At 33.4% G+C, this 18,946-nt stretch overlaps 1 protein-coding gene across 1 annotated transcript in view; it reads right to left on the reverse strand.

The window, feature by feature from the left end:
* DPYD (dihydropyrimidine dehydrogenase) overlaps positions 1 to 18,946 on the reverse strand; it is a 799,188-nt gene that overhangs the window by 549,553 nt on the left and 230,689 nt on the right. The window contains 2 exon segments of the mRNA XM_021690256.2: positions 6,432 to 6,513; positions 13,543 to 13,739. Coding sequence (XP_021545931.1) covers positions 6,432 to 6,513; positions 13,543 to 13,739 — 279 coding nt within the window.

The following is an 18,946-nucleotide window of genomic DNA, read 5'->3' on the forward strand; positions in this document are numbered from 1 at the left end:
AAAAACGTAGAGGAGAACACAGGCAGCAACCTCTTCGACCTCAGCCGCAGCAACTTCTTCCTAGAAACATCGCCAAAGGCAAGGGATGCCAGGGCAAAAATTGGGACTTTATCAAGATAAAAAGCTTTTGCACAGCAAAAGAAACAGTCAACAAAGCCAAAAGACAACAGACAGAATGGGAGAAGATATTTGCAAATGACATATCAAATAAAGGGCTCGTACCCAAAATCTATAAAGAACTTATCAAACTCAACACCCAAAGAACAAATGATCCAATCAAGAAATGGGGAGAAGATATGAACAGACATTTTTCCAAAGAAAACATCCAAATGGCCAACAGACACATGAAAAAGTGCTCAACATTGCTTGGCATCAGGGAAATCCAAATCAAAACCTCAATGAGATACCACCTCACGCCAGTCAGAATGGTTAAAATTAACAAGTCAGGAAATGACAGATGTTGGTGAGGATGCAGAGAAGGGGAACCCTCTTACAGTGTTGGTGGGAATGCAAGCTGGCGCAGCCACTCTGGAAAACAGTATGGCAGTTCCTCAAAAAGTTGTAAATACAGTTACTGTACGACTCAGCAATTGCACTACTGGGTATTTACCCTAAAGATACAAATGTAGTGATCCAAAGGGGTACATGCACCCCAATGTTTATAGCAGCAATGTCCACAATAGCCAAACTATGGAAAGAGCCTAGATGTCCATCAACAGATGAATGGATAAAGAAGACGTGGTATATATATATATACAATGGACTATTATGCAGCCATCAAGAAAAATGAAATCTTGCCATTTGCAATGATGTGGATGGAACTGGAGGGTATTATCTGAACAAAGTCAGTCAGTCAGAGAAAGACATGTATCATATGATCTCACTGATATGAGGAATTCTTAATCTCAGGGAACAAACTGAGGGTTGCTGGAATGGTGGGGGGTGGGAGGGATGGGGTGGCTGGGTGATGGACATTGGGGAGGGTATGTGCCATGATGAGCTCTGTGAATTGTGTAAGACTGATGAATCACAGACCTGCACCTCTGAAACAAATAATATAGTAAATGTTAAAAAAAAAAAAAAGAAAAGAAAATAGTAGGAGGGGAAAAATGAAGGGGGGAAATCGGAGGGGGAGATGAACCATGAGAGACTATGGACTCTGAGAAACAAATTGAGGGTTCTAGAGGGGAGGGGATGGGGGGATGGGTTAGCCTGGTGATGGGATTTTTTTTTTTTTTAAGATTTTATTTATTTATTTGACAGAGCGAAACACAGCGAGAGAGGGAACAGAAGCAGGGGGAGTGGGAGAGGGCGAAGCAGGCTTCCTGCCAAGCAGGCAGCCCGATGTGGGGCTCGAACCCAGGACCCTAGGATCATGACCTGAGCTGAAGGCAGACGCTTAACGACTGAGCCACCCAGGCGCCCCTGGTAATGGTATTAAAGAGGGCATGTATTGAATGGAGCACTGGGTGTTATACAGAAACAATGAATCAGGGAACACTAAACACTACATCAAAAACTAATGATGTAATGTATGATGATTAAAAATATTTAGAAAAGTACAAGATGTTTATGCAGATTTACATTTTTAGCTTTTAATAATGAAGTCATTAGAAATACTGTAAAGATTGAAACAAAAATATTTATATCCACCTAGTCTCTGAATTGCAAAACAAACAAAAAAAGAGTATTTAATATAAAAGTTAGTGACACTGTCTAACAAATATCATAAGAGACTCTGTTATAGTCTGCTAGGGTTAAAAATAATTTTCAGTGATCTATATTAAAATTTTTATTATAAAATACAGAGATTTTATAAAAAATATAGCTAAGATGCTATTTCTTCTAACAAATTTTATTATACTAGATTTGAAGCAAAATAAACAGTATACTTGAGAATTTAAAAATTATATATACTGATAAGTAAAATAAAAAAACAAAAATTTGAAGTCTTTCACAAGAATACATGAACAAATAAAAATATTACCCTAAACAATTCTGTGTAAAAGGAAAAAACAAAACAAAACTATAATTATTGAAGAAAAAGAACAATAATATACTAATGAAAACATATAGATGCTGACAAGGGTTTATTCAAAAAGAAATTAATAATATAAAGTGGTTTAATTATTCAACCTGGAAAAATAAAAAGTATACAACTCAAGACATTAAAAAAGAATAATAAATAAGTATAAGGATGGCAGGAAGAAAGAATTAATTAGGGAATAAGAAAACATAAAACAGAGCTGGTTCTTTTAAAGAATACATTAACTATAGAAACTACTACCTACTGTTATCAAGAAAAAAAAACTTAAGAAAATATAATGTATAAGTTTAGAAATGCAAAAGCAAATATAATCCGAAGCACAGATGAGATATTTTTATTGTATAGTTGATAACATGTTTAAATCTACGCTAATTAATCCAAAAGTCTCAGTGAAACGAATTTTTCTAGGAAAATATATATTGGCCAATTGACGTGAGAATGAAATAGGTGAAAAGACTGATATGCATTAAAAAAAAAAAAAATTCAGGGGCACCTAACTGGTTCAGTTGGTGGATCATGCAGCTCTTGATCTCAGGGTTGTGAGTTTGAGCCCCACGTTTGGTGAAGAGATTACTTAAATAAATAAACTTTAGAACAAATTTTAAAAAAAACGTCAAAGTTCCATCTCTCATAAAAAGGCTTTGAGGTCAGAAACACAGTATTTTCAAATTTAGTAAAATAGGTAAGTCTCAAGGCAATATTCTTACCAACAAGAAAATAATAAAATGCTGGCAATATTCTTACCAATAAGAAAATAATAAAATGCTGGAAATTTATTTTTATAAGGCTACCATAATTCTATTACCAAAACCTTACAAAGATAACAAACACAAATAAATAAAGCAAATAAAAACAGGCTTTCAGTAGATTTGAAACTCTGTAAGGACAGCAACGGTATTTGACTATCCCCTGCTATAGTTCCAGTTTTAAAATCAATTACATAAATAAATGTAGGAAAAAGAAAATCTTTAAAAAGACTAACAGAGCAAATGTATACGTACAGATATAATAAAACAGTGCAAAAGTGGATACATTCCAGAATGCAAAGTGGATACATTCCAGAATGCAACCTGAGAGGTAGTCAAACCCTAATTCAATACGTTAACCGAATATAAGGTCTTTATTTATTTATTTTTTTTATTTATCTACTTGACAGAGAGATAGCGAGAGCAGGAACACAAGCAGGGGGAGTAGGAGAGGTCTTTAAAATGGCATTTAAAAAAAATTAACACCCCTCCACCATTAAAATAAAAAATAAATAAAATTTTAATATTCTAAGTCTAGAAAAATAAAATACCTGTTCAATATGATTAAAAACGTTATCTCAGAGACAAAAAAAGATGTCATGTATTAATACTCTTTTATAACATACTAGAGATTCCAGCCAATGAAATAGTGTAAGAAAAAATAGGTTATGTACAAATAGAGAGCAGATAAAAGTCTCATTATTTTTGGTGACAATATCTGACTAGAAAAATGTAAAAATTTAAAATTAAGAATAACCAAGCTATATAGATATGAAATAAACTGAAATTATCCAACAGTAAATTTAACTAAGAACATAGTTGGGAGTAAAGATGAATTAAATTTGGCTTTGGGTATGATGAGTTAATGTTATTTGAATGATAGATGTGCTCATTCAACTACTAAGAATATAGGAGTAGAGTTTGGGGCTCCTGGGTGGTTCAGTCAGTTAAGCATCTGACTCTTGGTTTTGGCTCAGGCCATGATCTCACGGTTGTGGGACTGAGCCCCACATCGGGCTCCATGCTCAGTGGGGGGTCTGCTTGGGATTCTATCCCTGTTCCCTTCCTCCTCTGCCCATTCGTGCTCTCCCACTCTCTTTGTCTCTCTCTTTCTCTAAGATAAATAAATAAATCTTACAAAAAAAAAAAAAAAAAGAATACAGGACTGGAGTTTGAAAGAATGGTTTTAGAATAGTCCTTATTTTATTACTTGGCAAAAGTAAATTCTCAATTATTATCTGTTGAATAAATGAAACAAACCTATTAGAAAGAAAAATTGAATAACCAAGATAACGCTGTAGATCATGGAAGCCAAAAATGCATGCATACATACATATGTACAGACAGACAGACACATACACACATACATGAGAATGTGTCATATGCTGCACAGGAGTCAAACAGTATGAACTTAGAGCAAAATTCACTTCATTGCCAGGAAATTATTGTTGACTTAAAAATATAAAATGTTAGCTGAGAAGTAGAAACAGAAGGGACGTTAAGAAAAATCTGGTGAGGAGAAATAGGAGGTAATAAATGTAGACCTTTTTAAAAAATATGTATCTTCTTATGGCTCAAGTTAAGTCATAAAAGCTGCAAGTATCCTATCCTGCAAGTCCTCAAAACTGAAAAAGAATCTCATTGCTGTCTGTCCTTGTAACTATACATACAATTCAATTTTTACAAAGCAAGTTTTAATACATATCTCTTTCTCATCTTAAAACAACCTGAGAGGTAGACAATAGAGTATTAACCTCCTCTTTAATTTAGGTTCTAGGGGCGCCTGGGTGGCTCAGTCGTTAAGCGTCTGCCTTCGGTTCAGGTCATGTTCCCAGGGTCCTGGGATCGAACCCCGCATCGGGCTCCCTGCTTGGCAGGAAGCCTGCTTCTCTCTCTCCCGCTCCCTCTGCTTCTGTTCCCTCTCTCGGTGTCTCTCTCTCAAATAAATAAAATTTTTTTAAAAAATTCATAATTTAGGTTCTAATTTTTTTTATATTAAATTCACAAGGTTTAAAAATCAAATGTTCAAAATGGTGACAAATTCTTCCCACACCTTCCCAAAAGCAATCTTAATGCTATCAGATTCTTCTCTTTCCAGAGACATCCTCTGCATATATAAGCAGATAAGTTTATGTTTTACATAAATGGTAGTACACACTTTTACCTTTGAACAGATATTGACCAAATCTAGGGATATTAATTGACTTTGTCAAAGTTATCTGACTATAAAATTAAAAAGATGCATGACTAAAGCTAAAATGTCTATTTTTCTGGCACTCAGTACATTCACTACTACTATGTCCTTGATGGGCTTCCTAATGAGAGTAATGGGTAAGCCCTAATTTATGCAATATATCTGGCACTGCAAAAATTGAATGTGATTTTGCAATTACTTATAAGGTAAATTGAGAAGTGCTTTAAATTAATTTCTGATTCATCTTCAATTGGTACTAACACCTAATACATTACTGATTCATCTTCAACTGGTACTAACACCCAGTATATTAGTTTACACTTAATATATTAGTTTGAAGTCCTAATAAATATTTTCCTTATTTACTGAGATTTAGGTAGGAACTTGTATTCAGAATGAAAGACATTTAAAGAACTTTTCAGAATATATTTTTAAAAATCAAATAATCATCCTTAAATGATCTATTTTGAACACTATTTTTGAATGCCAAGCTTTCATAAAGTTGTGCACATTTGTTCTGTGTACTTACTTGCTATAAGGTTTTTTGTTTAGTGATTATGTGCAAATGCTTCATCTCAACCACTGCCAAACAAAATGTAATTAAAAGTGTAAAAGCACAAAATAATTGTTTTTAGTGTTTCCCCTTTTGATTATTTTAGTTTTTATTTCTAAATGCAAGAGCCACGAGTTTGTTAATCACTTTTCAAAATATCTTTTGCATGCACTTACAGAATGTATTATGTAAATCACACTACTTTATTAATATACTGTATATATCTACTACTATATATAATTAACATTTTTGAAACAAAAATAGCAATATGTTCAAGTGAAGAGCCAGAGTATAATACTTGTAATTAATAGAAAGGAACAGGAATATCTACAAATTGTCAAAGTATAAATGTTAACTTTTGACCATCTTTAAAAGAACATTTACTTCACAAAAAAATGAAAAACACAAAGCTGTTGCTTTCTACCACGCTGATTTGCTGCTTATGTTAAGAAAGGATTATCACATTAACACTATTGACATTATACATACAATAAATAAAATAAATCTCTGTAAGAAATTATGGTTCAAATTGTGAAATACAAATGTTTCAGAGTGCATACAACTTGCATGAAAAAAATGTGATTAAAGAAACCAAATCCTTCTATTAGCTGCAGTGAACCCCTAAAGCAATTTAGGAATTTGTTTCTTACAGACAATTAATCACATGCAGGCGTGCCAGATGAGAACTATTGATTGCCCTTTTCCAGGCTAGTGGCATTCAGACAGTAGACAGACAAATGCCCTAAGCAAGGAGAAGCATCTTTCTGCTTCTGCCTGGTGTAGCTTTTAATTGTTCTTTCCTAAAATGTGTGACATTTTGCTGTTAATCTTTAGTGTAGAGCTTACTCCTTTCTCTTTGAGCAATACACATGTGTTATGTTTTTCATTTACCTTTACACCAAGGTCCTTCATAAGCTCAATCTCAAAATTCACTGCATCATATGGTAGCCGGAACTGAGGAATTTCAGAAATACTGAGAAAAAAAAAAAAAAAAAAGAAAAGAAAAAGAAGCGTTTGTGGAAAAAAATCACTAGTCTTTAAAAAATGCAACATGTCTACACTGATCAGTATTAAAGGAATAAGCACCTTTTCTAAGAGTATTTTCATATCATATGAGTGTGAGAACATCCAAATTTAATATGCATGACACAATATTATATGAACAACAGTAGAAACAGTAGCAATGATATGTAAATAAATATAAACAGTGGAAAACAATAAATAGACAATTGGTCAAAAGTAATTCCAACACTTTTAAGTTTATTAAAGTATTTAATTGAATTACCTACTAACAATGCTATGAATTCCTAAGAAAAAATCTTAAAAACACAAAAATTGGAGCGCCTGGGTGGCTCAGTTGGTTAAGCGACTGCCTTCGGCTCAGGTCAGGATCCCGGAGTCCCGGGATCGAGTCCCACATCGGGCTCCCTGCTCGGCGGGGAGTCTGCTTCTCCCTCTAACCCTACCCCCTCTTGCGCTCTCTCTCTCACTCTCTCTCTCAAATAATAAATAAAATCTTAAAAAAAAACACACAAAAATTAGCTGAAACTACTTTTAGTGTTTAATATACATATATACATATACACACATACATATATATTCCACAAATACACCACTAGCTTGGTTCAAATTCAAATCTGAACTTTGTATTACCATGCTGTTTATGATATTATGGGATTAGTTCATGTGATTTATAGAACACTTTTTATAGTAAACCAATCTTCTTCTATTAAAGCAATAGGTGTCCCCCCCCAAAAAAAGGATACAGTCATTAAAAAGTAATCCTATTTAATATCAGCACTCGCTGTTTGCACCTAAAAAAATGAGTCCTAAAATATAATCATTTCAATAGTGTAACAGTTTATAGAGTACCAAAGTTAAGAGCAAATACCTCTTCAATGTTTTATAGCAATAAAAAGGCTATATATTTTCATGAACATATAGTAATTCATTTATTCAGATATCTACTTATTCAATAAGCATTTACAAAGTGCCAGACACAGCATTAGCTGCAGTGACTTGATGGTGAATTTTACCAAATTTCCACTTTCAATATACTCTCCTTCTGGTGGAGAAAGTTACATAAAGAGATAATTACCATAAAATGTAGTACATGCAATGAAAGAGATATATCCAGGGATTACGTAAATAAATTTGTAAAATAAGTAATTGTTGAAGATGAAGCTCATGGATCATTCAGTGCCAAGTCTTCCAAAGTGCACATGCAGATTTTTCATTCTTTGGTGACTAAAGAACTTAACCATTCAATTAATTTTCATACATAAAACAATTAGCAAGATACCATGCTCAGTGCTACAGAAAATACAACGCATTTAACAGTATAAAATCAATGCCCTATACTAAAGGAGCTTTCCATCTAGTTAGGATATAAGATTATATTTAAGAGTAAATTTGGGCCTAGGTCAGAGATAAAAATCTCTTAAGCTGACTTGTGGACTCTAGCCACACTATCTCAAACTCATCATAATGCTCTGGGCACCACAGAGAGGTGAATATGGACAGTTGTAATTGTGACATATTTTATTCACCAGTGGATGAGGTCAGCAGACAGAAGGGAGATAGACACACATACGCAGTACTGTTCGACAAATGTAAAATATCAATGTGAACCAGAGTGTTTCAAAGAAGGGGAAGCTTATTATGGGATGAGATAATCAGGCAGGTGAAATGTGACAAATGATCAACTTTCAGTTAAGTGGAGAAGAGGGAAGGCATCAGAGGACAAAGAAAATGACAAGGGGGAGGAAGAGAAAGGGGAGGAGGACAAAAGTGCATACTGTGTTCAGGGAATGGCAAATGAAGCAGAGTGGTGGCAGGAGGCTTTAGCAGGAACACCACAGCCCTGCAGTCAGATTCCCTGAGTACTAGATGAATTCCTCCTTGTCTCAGAGCTTTAAATGCCATCTACATGTAATAAATCTCACATTTTTATCCTCAGACCTAAATTCCAGACCTTTAGTTTCACTTGGATGTCTAATAGGCATCTCAGATTTATCATGCCCCAAACTAAACTTTGGGTCCTCCATCCTAACACAGGACCTCAGACAATTCCATTTTATGCGTTGCTCAAGCCCCAAATTCCATCATCTCTATTCCCTTACCAGCATAATTCCAAACCCAGGTGCAGGCCATAAGGGGGTGTATTGAGTTAGACTATTTAAAACAGTTATAAGACTGATTAAAATAAACCTGTTTTGTATTTTCACCATGAGCTGCTCTCAACAATGTCACTGGTATTCTGTCTCCCCGCCCTCCCAAAAAATCTTCAGTAGATCTAAATTCTAAAGAATCACTATGGTTGCTTAGAGTTCTAGTAGTATGTGTATAAGCTTTAAATTGTCCCATTTTTATTACCCATTCTTCAGTAAACATTGAGCTCTACAGGGAAGTTAATGTGGGAAATTCCAGTTAAACACTGGCCACTGGCACAGGCTGATTCAGTTATAAGCATTCCTTGTTCCAACTGCCCATAAGCAGCATGTGTCTCCACCCCTTATTATTACCTGTTCTAATGTTTAAACAGTTGATTTGGAAGTGATAAAAGATAGACATGACACAATATGAATTACTTCAACTCTGTAATTTTGAACAACTATGAGGAGTTTTTGTCTTTCAAATTAAAATTAAAATAGTGAAACTGTGTGAACTATATCTTTAATATTGAAATTATTTCAATTGTCAACGTCTCGTTTCATAGGAAGGAATCAAAATAATTTTTATTACTGATTATTACATAATTCTTTTTGAAAATAACTTTATTACATAGACTAGACAATAAGCACGTTTAAAAAAAAAAAATCTATTCCAGGCATCAGATGTGCTAGGTACATATCACTAAACTGCCATTTAAAAAAAAAAAAAAAAAAAACCTAATGAATTTATCATCACCTGACATATTCTATATTTGGTTTACTGTTTGTTATTGTCTGCCTCCTATCACTAGAGTGTAAGCCCCATGAGAACAAGCACTTTGCTTTGTCTATTTTTGAGCTCTAGTGCCTGAGATAATGACCAGCACATAGGAGATCAATAAATATTGAAGGGAGAATGGAAGGGAGGGAGAAAGGGAGGGAAGGAAAAGGTAGGTAATATCAGGTCATGGCTTTTGTGTCAAACTAGATCCACTGTCTCCTAGATTACGGGGAGCTACTGAGATTTCAAGTTGAAGAGTGATATAATCAGATTTAGAAAACTATAAGAAAAATGAATTTGAAAAAGACAAATCAGCAAGCAAAGAGAACTATTTGGAGGCTACACTGTAGTGGTGAGATGTTTAGGGCATAGAGGTGAAGGGGTAAAAGGGCATCTTAAAAAGTATTCACAAAATATAAATTGCCAGGATACTGAAGAGTAGTGCAAATAACTCCCGTATGTCTTGGTGATGCCACCCACTGAGAGAGGAAACTCAGGAAGAGGAGCAATACTGCTATAGTGAAGTTTATAAGAGGAGATGTCCAAGATGTGAATGTATGGCCAGGACAGAGAGAGAGGTTAGGACAAATACAGATTTTTAAATAATTTGCATGTAACTGGTAACAGAAACAATGAGAGTAAATGAGATCACTGGCAAGACTATCTGGTGAGAAAGGGGATATAAAAGAATGAAAGACAGAATTTGACTGGAAGGATTACTTCCCAAGTTTTTTGTGCTTATGAAAACAAACTTTTATTCCTCTATCTGTGCTCTTCTAACAATCTAAAGTGTTGAAAGAAATTTTTTCTTGTGGCAACTGTAAATCCTTTAGCACTGTCAGTGGAATGTCAGAAAACCTAAAAACAGTAACAACTCCAAACAAAACAAAACAAGAACTTTCTTCCATGTTCATGTTTCTTTCAAATAAATGGAATCTACCTGTAACAACTCCCATTCTTTTCAACTCACAATTCTTACACTTTAATAGAGCTTTGCTTCTCTGTATATGGTATAGGTACCACACTTTAAATTTGTGTTACATCACATATTTTCTCAAAATATTTCCTATTGGTATAACTATTTCACCTAAATCCCATTTTTTTTATTGTGAATCAATACGAAATGCAACAGACATAGTGTAAATGCTTGAAATAACTGAAGCAAAGGAAACCATTGCTCTGACTATCCTACATAACAAAAATGTCATAGTTCATGTATATTAATTTTTAAAAAGTGCATATATATATATACATATGCATGCATGCACACTTACAGTCTGTTAATACCATCTTTATTTCTCTTTGTTACCATAATACCAATCCCTTTAACCTTTTTAAACTCACGTCCTGAAAAAAGAAGCCACAGTGGGAGGAAAGCAAAACTACTGATTATTTTAATATTGTTGCAAAGTCAAAAAAATCAATCATGTTCAACGCAATAGGGATTAAGTCCTTGCTATCTTTCACCAACCCTAGTGATTTTTTTAAAAAAGTGGTTGTGATACTAATTCACCAGGGATAAAAGAATCTGTTTGGATGCAAAGGAGAAGGAAAGATAAAACCTGACATCACCTCTTTAAGCAACTGATTTCAAATACAAAGCTAATTTAATCTTTTTTAGCCACTTTGAAGATACAAGAGAATGAGAGGCATCTGTAAGTAAGAAAATAAATTAACAGGAAAAGGTTGTGGTTGTAATGCTGGCTAAATTCCATGTCAGTTTTTATAATCCTGTAACAGTGGCACATAATACCTCTTCCACAGGATGGTCCACAAGAGGCTGATTCAACATTTCATATTGTCCCTAGATACTGGGAACATTCAAAGGCAAAGGAAAGAAAATAAATCAAAAAAGAATTTTAAAAAATGTTTGGTCATTAATCCAGGAGAGTCTGTCCCACTAGAAAATGCTCAGCAAATACATAAAATACACAAGTTTAGTGGTAGTTTCTATGATTTAGAAATGCCTATTCTGCATCTGAGTTACAAAGAGATGGAGATGCTAGCAAACATAATAATCTGCCAAAATTGTCCACACAGAATAATTCACAAACAGGGCCTGTTCCATTTTAGGCTTCTTGTGAAAATGCAATTAAGGGGCAAAAAGATTTTTCCTAGACTACTAGGGTATACACCAATTAAGTTTGTATTTTTTAAATTAGCTCACATATTCATTGATGTGTATAATTGAAAAAAATGTACAATGCTTATACATATGTTGTTAATAGATTATGTTTTTCCCAATTAATAAAGCTGTGGTGAAACAGTATTAAAAAGATAGTCTAAATCATTCCAGCAAAATAATATATTAGGTATTTACATTCCAGGAATAAATAAAAAAACTTTTTAAAATATGTGTAATCCCTTAAAACTCATGGTGGTGAAACGTCAATACAGAAAAAATAATTATTTCTTGAGAATCAGGTTATTTTTTCTTCACTTTATGCTTCAGATCCTCTTCAACAGGTTTTCCTATTATATGATACCTTGGCTTGATGATGTAATCAAATAGTTGTATATTAATGCAAGCTTATCTTGGGTTTAGCATATAGTCATTTGACCAATATTGAAATTTTATAATTATAGACACAAATTTATAGGTTTCATAAAATATAAAAAACATAAGCACAAATTTTAGTCACAATTTGATTAAATGTATTCCCTATGATGTTTAAATATGATAAACTCACTTTGAGAATAGTTCAATAGCCATTACACTTAAATGCTAAGTACAACAGATATGCCAAATGACAGTATTTTATAATTCATGATTTTCTGATGCAAGATGACATATTTATGAAAAACAACAATAAATTAAGTAATATTATTAACTTCCCACCCAAATGCTTTCTCATTTTTACATCAAATGTTTTAAGCAATACCCATTACCTATTTATAATAAACTTTATTTCATTCTAATTACAAATGTAATATATGTTCACTATAGAGTTCTATTTACTTTAAATGAAGCAAACTTCTCCATCCAATTTCTTTTTTTTTAAATATTTATTTATTTATTTTAGAGAGAGAGTGCAGGGAGGAGAGGCAGAGGGAGAGAGAGAGGGAGAATCTCATGCAGAGTCCCTGCTGAGTGTAGAGCCCAAGGTGGGGCTTGATCTCAGGACCCTGAGATCATAACCTGAGCCAAAATCAAGTCAGATGATTAACCAACTGAGCCACCCAGGCACCCCCCTCCATCCAATTGCTAAGTGTGGTTTGAATATCTGAAAGTCACTGATACAAAGTAAGTATTTTTCATTTCAATGAATGAATCTTCATGAGAATAAAAGACTATGACTGACTCCTGATTTATAATAATGATGCTGATTAATATCAAATATTAGTAAAGAAAACTGCATAAATGTACATTAAAATGGGACAATTTTAGTAGACTCTGACATAATTTTAATCAAATGCAAAACTTAAGAGATTTTAAATTCAAAATACGTAAGCAGGAAAACATGTCTATGTACACAACAAAATGAATTGTCTAATATTCTATAGAACTAGGTTTTTCCCATTTCTAATTTCTGTAATTTTCAGATGTATCTCCATTAAAAGACAGATTCACAGGGATGAAATGAGTTTTTATATGACTGGTTCCTCCATCCATAAAATATTTTGCTGAGATTTATCTTAAATTCACAGAACTAGACAGAGAAATTTTTAAATAAATATTGCTTAATGCCAACTGTAAATTTAAAGTGGATAATGAAATCAAAATTGAGCATTTGGAAAAAGAACATTTAAAATATGATCTGAGAGCTTGAAGTTCCTATATGATTATGAACCAACAATATTCATAATTGTTTTGCCCCGTCATTTTTTTTTTTAATTTTATTTATTTGACAGAGAGAGACACAGCGAGAGAGGGAACACAAGCAGGGGGAGAGGGAGAGGGAGAAGCAGGCTTCCCACCGAGCAGGGAGCCTGATGCGGGACTCCATTTCAGGACCCTGGGATCATGACCTGAGCCGAAGGCAGCCAGCCGCTTAATGACTGAGCCACCCAGGCGCCCCTACACCATCATTTCTGATACTATAAACATGAAAAAAAGTGTAGGCATTACCTTAAACCACCAACATATTCTTGTTTTTCAAAGATAGTGATGTCAGAGTAGCCTAATCGAGCCAAAAAGGAAGCACAACTTATACTTGCAGGCCCAGCACCAAAAAGAGCAATCTTTGCAGAATAGGCTTCAGGCATTTTTTCTGGAGGAGGCAGAGAAGGATTCCGAATTTGTGTGATATTCATTGCTTTGAACACCTATGGAGAAAACAATTGTCATGGTTAAAAATTGTAAACTAACTTTTATATCCTCAAACATATTTTGATTTTTCAAATGTACTAGTGTTTTAAATAGAAATATGGAGTACATTTTCAGTATTAATATGTTATAATTAGAAGTTGTATTGGGTCATGTAGATGACATCCTGTACTTGAGTCTTTTTCAATCTCTGGAATTCCTTTCCAGGGTCACAACTCTTATATGAAGCATTTTGGCTCTCTTTACTTACACCCATCTCTAGGCCAAGTTAAGTGCTCCCTCTCTGAGATCCTACAGTATACGTTATATGCCTCCAACATAACCACTTACCAATGTTTACGTGTCATGTTTCCATGTTAGTCAGTAGAACATTTGTTCCTTGAGTCAGAAAATATATCATTTATAAACACACACACACATATAACTTACTAACTGTATGTTTTAGGTATTTTAAAAATCATGTTACCATTGTACAACCAGCAGTTAGCACTAACCTGGCACATAGAAAACATTCAGTAAATAATTTGTTGATATCTGCTTCTGATTATGATAGATAAGCTTTTGAAAGATAATTTTTAAAAATATTTTGGAAACACTGGAGAGCTACCTGAAGTAATAAGCCAGACTGGAGGGGCCAAGATCCCAAGAGAAAAGATAGCAGTAGAGAAGTGAGATTACAATTCAGGATTTACTTTTACCCTGGGAAATCAACCATTTCATAGCAGAAGGAGGAAGGCTATGAATCTTGTAGAGGACCACAGCTCAGAAGAGACAGCAAGAGATTTTGGCAATCTCTCAGGTCTACAGAGACACAGGGTTTGGGAAATGTAAGAGACCAGAAATTAGAACCAGAAGAAAGTGCAGAAAAGTGAGCTTACTTTTTGAACTACATAGGGTAAAAGGCTAGGAATCTAAACAGAAAATCTCTGTGAAGAAGAGAATAACTTTCTGTACTCTAATGGTCCAGAGGAAACAAAAACAAGTGTAGTAATAGCTAAAGAAGGAAGAGCCCTAGCAAACAATCGGCTGAAACCCTTGGAGAGCTACACTCTACAAGTGGGACAAACCAGAGGTAGACAAGCAGCCTGAATCAGCTCAGCCCTTGTGAATGAAGGTGACTAGTCATTAGTCCACACTGTATTTATTTACTAAATGATAGGATAATAAGTTAACGATAGCATTTATAAATTTTCATATATAAGGCCTGGTTTTTGGTAAAAAAGCCTAGGCTTGCCAATAACTAAGGACTAAAAACTGCCAAGAAATTAAAAAAAAAAAGAGAGAGAGAGATGCATACAAAATCCAGTAAGTGTAGTTACCAAACATAGATTTTAAAATAACAAGGATTAATATATTCAAAAACAACATAATGAGAATGTGAACTTTACCAGGAAACTGGAATTGGAAAAAAAAAAAAAAAGAAATATGAGAATAAATAAGTGAAGAAAGAAAAGAAAAAAGAAAGATAGAAAAAAAATAAAAACTAAGCACATGTATTTAACAACAGATGGTATAGGTGAGCAAAAAAGGGCAAGCAAACTAAAGATGGGTCAGTAATAACTATCTAGACCAAAGCATAAAAAGCAAATGGGAAGGAAAATACAGGAAGAAAACAACAAAAACAATAACAACAAATAAACATGAGACAAAAAAGACAACAGAGCTAATATATACATAATTGGGATCGTAAAAGGAGAGGAGAGAAAATGAGACAATAGCGATATTTCAAGAGAAACAAACCAAGAACTTCTCCAAACTAATAAAAGACATGAAGGCAAGAAGTTCTAAAACCTTTAAAAAGGTAGATATAAAGAAACTCATGCAGATCACAATAAAATTGCTATGAACCAAAGTAAGAAAAAGAAAACACTGAAAACAACCAAAAAAACAAAGACGCAGTACTGTCAACCAGCAACAAAAAAGGGCTGAAAGCTTTCCTCTCAAAAACATTGATGGAAGAAAGAAGACAATGAAATGGTATTTTTTTGAGGAGTGAAAGAAAATATCTTCTACCTGGAATTCTATTCAGAAGGAAAATATCCTTCAAATGTGAAGGCAAATAAAGACATTTGCAGGGAATATTTGTTGGCAACAATAAAAGAAATACTGAAGAGTATTAAAGGAAGTTCTTTAGGAAGAAAGCATATCACAGATAGAAACACAGAAATACAGGAAGGTATACAGGGCACTGAGAATTATAAATACATGGGTAAATGAAAAGGACACTGACTATAAAAAGTAATAATGTCACATGGAGTTTATTATAAATGAAAACTGAAATATACGATAAAAAATATTGGAGGTTAAATTGAGTGAAAGTGCACTGGATCATAACATTGTCTAGGAAGTAGTAAAAATACTAATATTTATTAGGCTGTAATCAATTTAGGATGCATGTTGTATGTCTACAGTAACTACTAAAAGAATAGTAAAAGAATAATAAAAAATTTAATAGCTAAGTTATTGAGGGAAAAGTCGAATTTTAAAAATACTTTATTAATACAAAAGAAATAAATGAGAGAAAATTAATGCAATAGTTGGGTGGAGGGAGAGAGTAGAAGAGGAGAAAACAAGTAGTAAGATAGTCAATATAAATACACACATGTGAATAATTACATTACATGTAAATGGATTAAAATTACAATTAAGAGATTAAGATTATATATAAACCTTAAGCATAAGGACACAAAAAGTTATAAAGGATGAAAAAAGTTATTCTATGCAAATACTAACCAAAAGAAGAGTGGTATAGGTATACCACCAGTATCAGACAAATTAGACATTAAGGCAAAATGCATTACTAAGGTTAAATAATAATAAAAATGTCAATCTGCCAGCAAGATTTTCCAATTTTAAAGTTACAGGTACCTAATAACAATTTCAAAATCTATAACGAGAAATAGAACTAAAAGTGGGAAAGATGGATCAAAATTTTCTCACTATTTTCTTCTCATCAAAACTTGACTGTCAATAGAAGTAGCCTATGAATAAATACACATATGAAGGGTTAATTATGTAATATTTAAGAGATTATCTCACAAACTTATTTGCATTTAATAGGTAACTCAGGCAAAGGGAGTTTTCCTTGTGAGTAAGGGATCAGGGAGATAGGACTTGATGTTTTTCTTGCATTCCTACCCTATACATCACCAACTACTCAGAATGAAGTAAAGCCATTCAAAATATTTAAGGAATATCCAAATTATCTCACTTAAAAATTAGAGATGGGGCGCCTGGGTGGCACTGTAGTTTAAGCGTCTGACTCTTGGTTTTGGCTCAGGTTGTGATCTCAGGGTGGTAAGACCAAGCTTCACATTAGGCTCCATGCTCAGCGTGGAGTCTGCTTGATGTCCCTCTCCCTCTGCCCCTCCCCCCTGCTCTCACCCTTTCTCTCAAATAAATAAATAAATCTTAAAAAAAAAAAAGAGATAATTATCAACAAGTACTACATGACCTAATAATGCAGTCTAAGCTAAATGGCCCTCAGAAATGTCCCCACAGCATTTTGTCATTTTTATCTTAATACTTCATCACATTTTACTGGTTTACTTATCAGGTTCTTCCCTTAGACCACAAGATCTTTAAATGTAGTCATCATATTTGATTTCATCTTTTAATTTCTAGTGTTTTTATATAAAAAGGGTGTACATACTAATTAATGAGTTTAAATTAAATTAGTAATATAATAATTTATTTCCAGCAAAATTTAGGGTTTTACAAATTACAGATATATATTGTTGCTCCTTCCTTTGCTATCCAAATAGCACAGATTATCTCTCATATTATTTTTGAATCAACACGTTTTTAGCTTTCATTTCTTTTTAGCAAGCTGAAAAAGAATGAAATTCTAATTCAAAATTAATAAACGATTTTACTGAATCATTAATAGAAATGTATTTGAGGTCTATTACATTTTCACAAAGATTTCACATACTTTTCACAAATCAATATTTAAAACATACCTTTAACATAACCAGGGAGAGCTATAGCTAATTTCATTTGGGAACTGAATAAATGCTAATCTTTCATATTTAGTTCAGTACTCACAGCTTTGTCCTATGTTAAAATTTACTACCATTTACTAGCATTAAATGGACTAAAGCCTCCAAGCAAAAGACATAAGGTGAAAAAATTGAAAAAAAAAACCAAGAAACAAGGCCCATGCTGTCTACAAGAGACTCATTTTAGATGTAAAAACACCAGCAGATTGAAAGTGAGGGGATGGGGAAACATCTATCATGCAAATGGATGTCAAAAGAAACCCAGACTTGGAATACATATTTCAAACAAAATAACTTTAAAACAAAGACTATAATGAGACAAAGAAGGACACTATATAATAATAAGGGGGGAATCCAACAAGAACACCCCACTTACGTTAATGTACAGATCATCTAAGTAGAAAATCATCAAGGAAACAATGACTTCCAATGACACACTGGAACAGATGGATTTAACAGATATATTCAGAACATTCCATCCTAACCCAGCAGAATACACATTCTTTTCAAGTGCAAATGGAACATTTTCAGAATAGATCACATATTAGGCCACAGAAGAAGTCTCAACAAATTCAAGAAAACTGAAGTCATCCCATACATCTTTTCTAACCACAATGCTATGAAATTTGAAGTCAACCACAAGAAAAAATCTGGAAAGACCACAAATACATGGAAATAAAATAACATGCCACTAAACAAAGAATGGGTCAACTAGGAAATAAAAGAAGAAATTAAAAATACACATGGAAACAAATGAGAATGAAAACACAATGGTTCAAAACCTCTGGGATGAAGCAAAAGCTTTTCTAAGAGGAAAGTTTATAGCAATACAGGCCTACCTCAAGAAGCAAGAAAAATCTCAAATAAACAACCTAACCTTGTACCTAAAGAAGCTAGAAAAAGAACAAGAAACAAAACCTCATACCAGCAGAAGGAAGGAAATAATAAAGATTAGAGCAGAGATAAGTGATATAGAAACTAAAAACAAACTAGAACAGAGCAATGAAACCAGGACCTGGCTCTTAGAAAAAAAATCAATAAAATTGATAAACTTCTAGTCAGACTTATCAAGTAAATAAGAGAAGGTACTCAAATAAATAAAATTACAAATGAGAAAGGAGAAATAACAACCAAAACCACAGAAGTACAAATAATCATAAGAGAATATTATGAAAAACTGTATGACCAAAAATTGGACAACCTAG

The sequence above is a fragment of the Neomonachus schauinslandi genome, chromosome 4 (assembly GCF_002201575.2).
Source record: "Neomonachus schauinslandi chromosome 4, ASM220157v2, whole genome shotgun sequence".
Taxonomy (NCBI): Eukaryota; Metazoa; Chordata; class Mammalia; order Carnivora; family Phocidae; genus Neomonachus; species Neomonachus schauinslandi.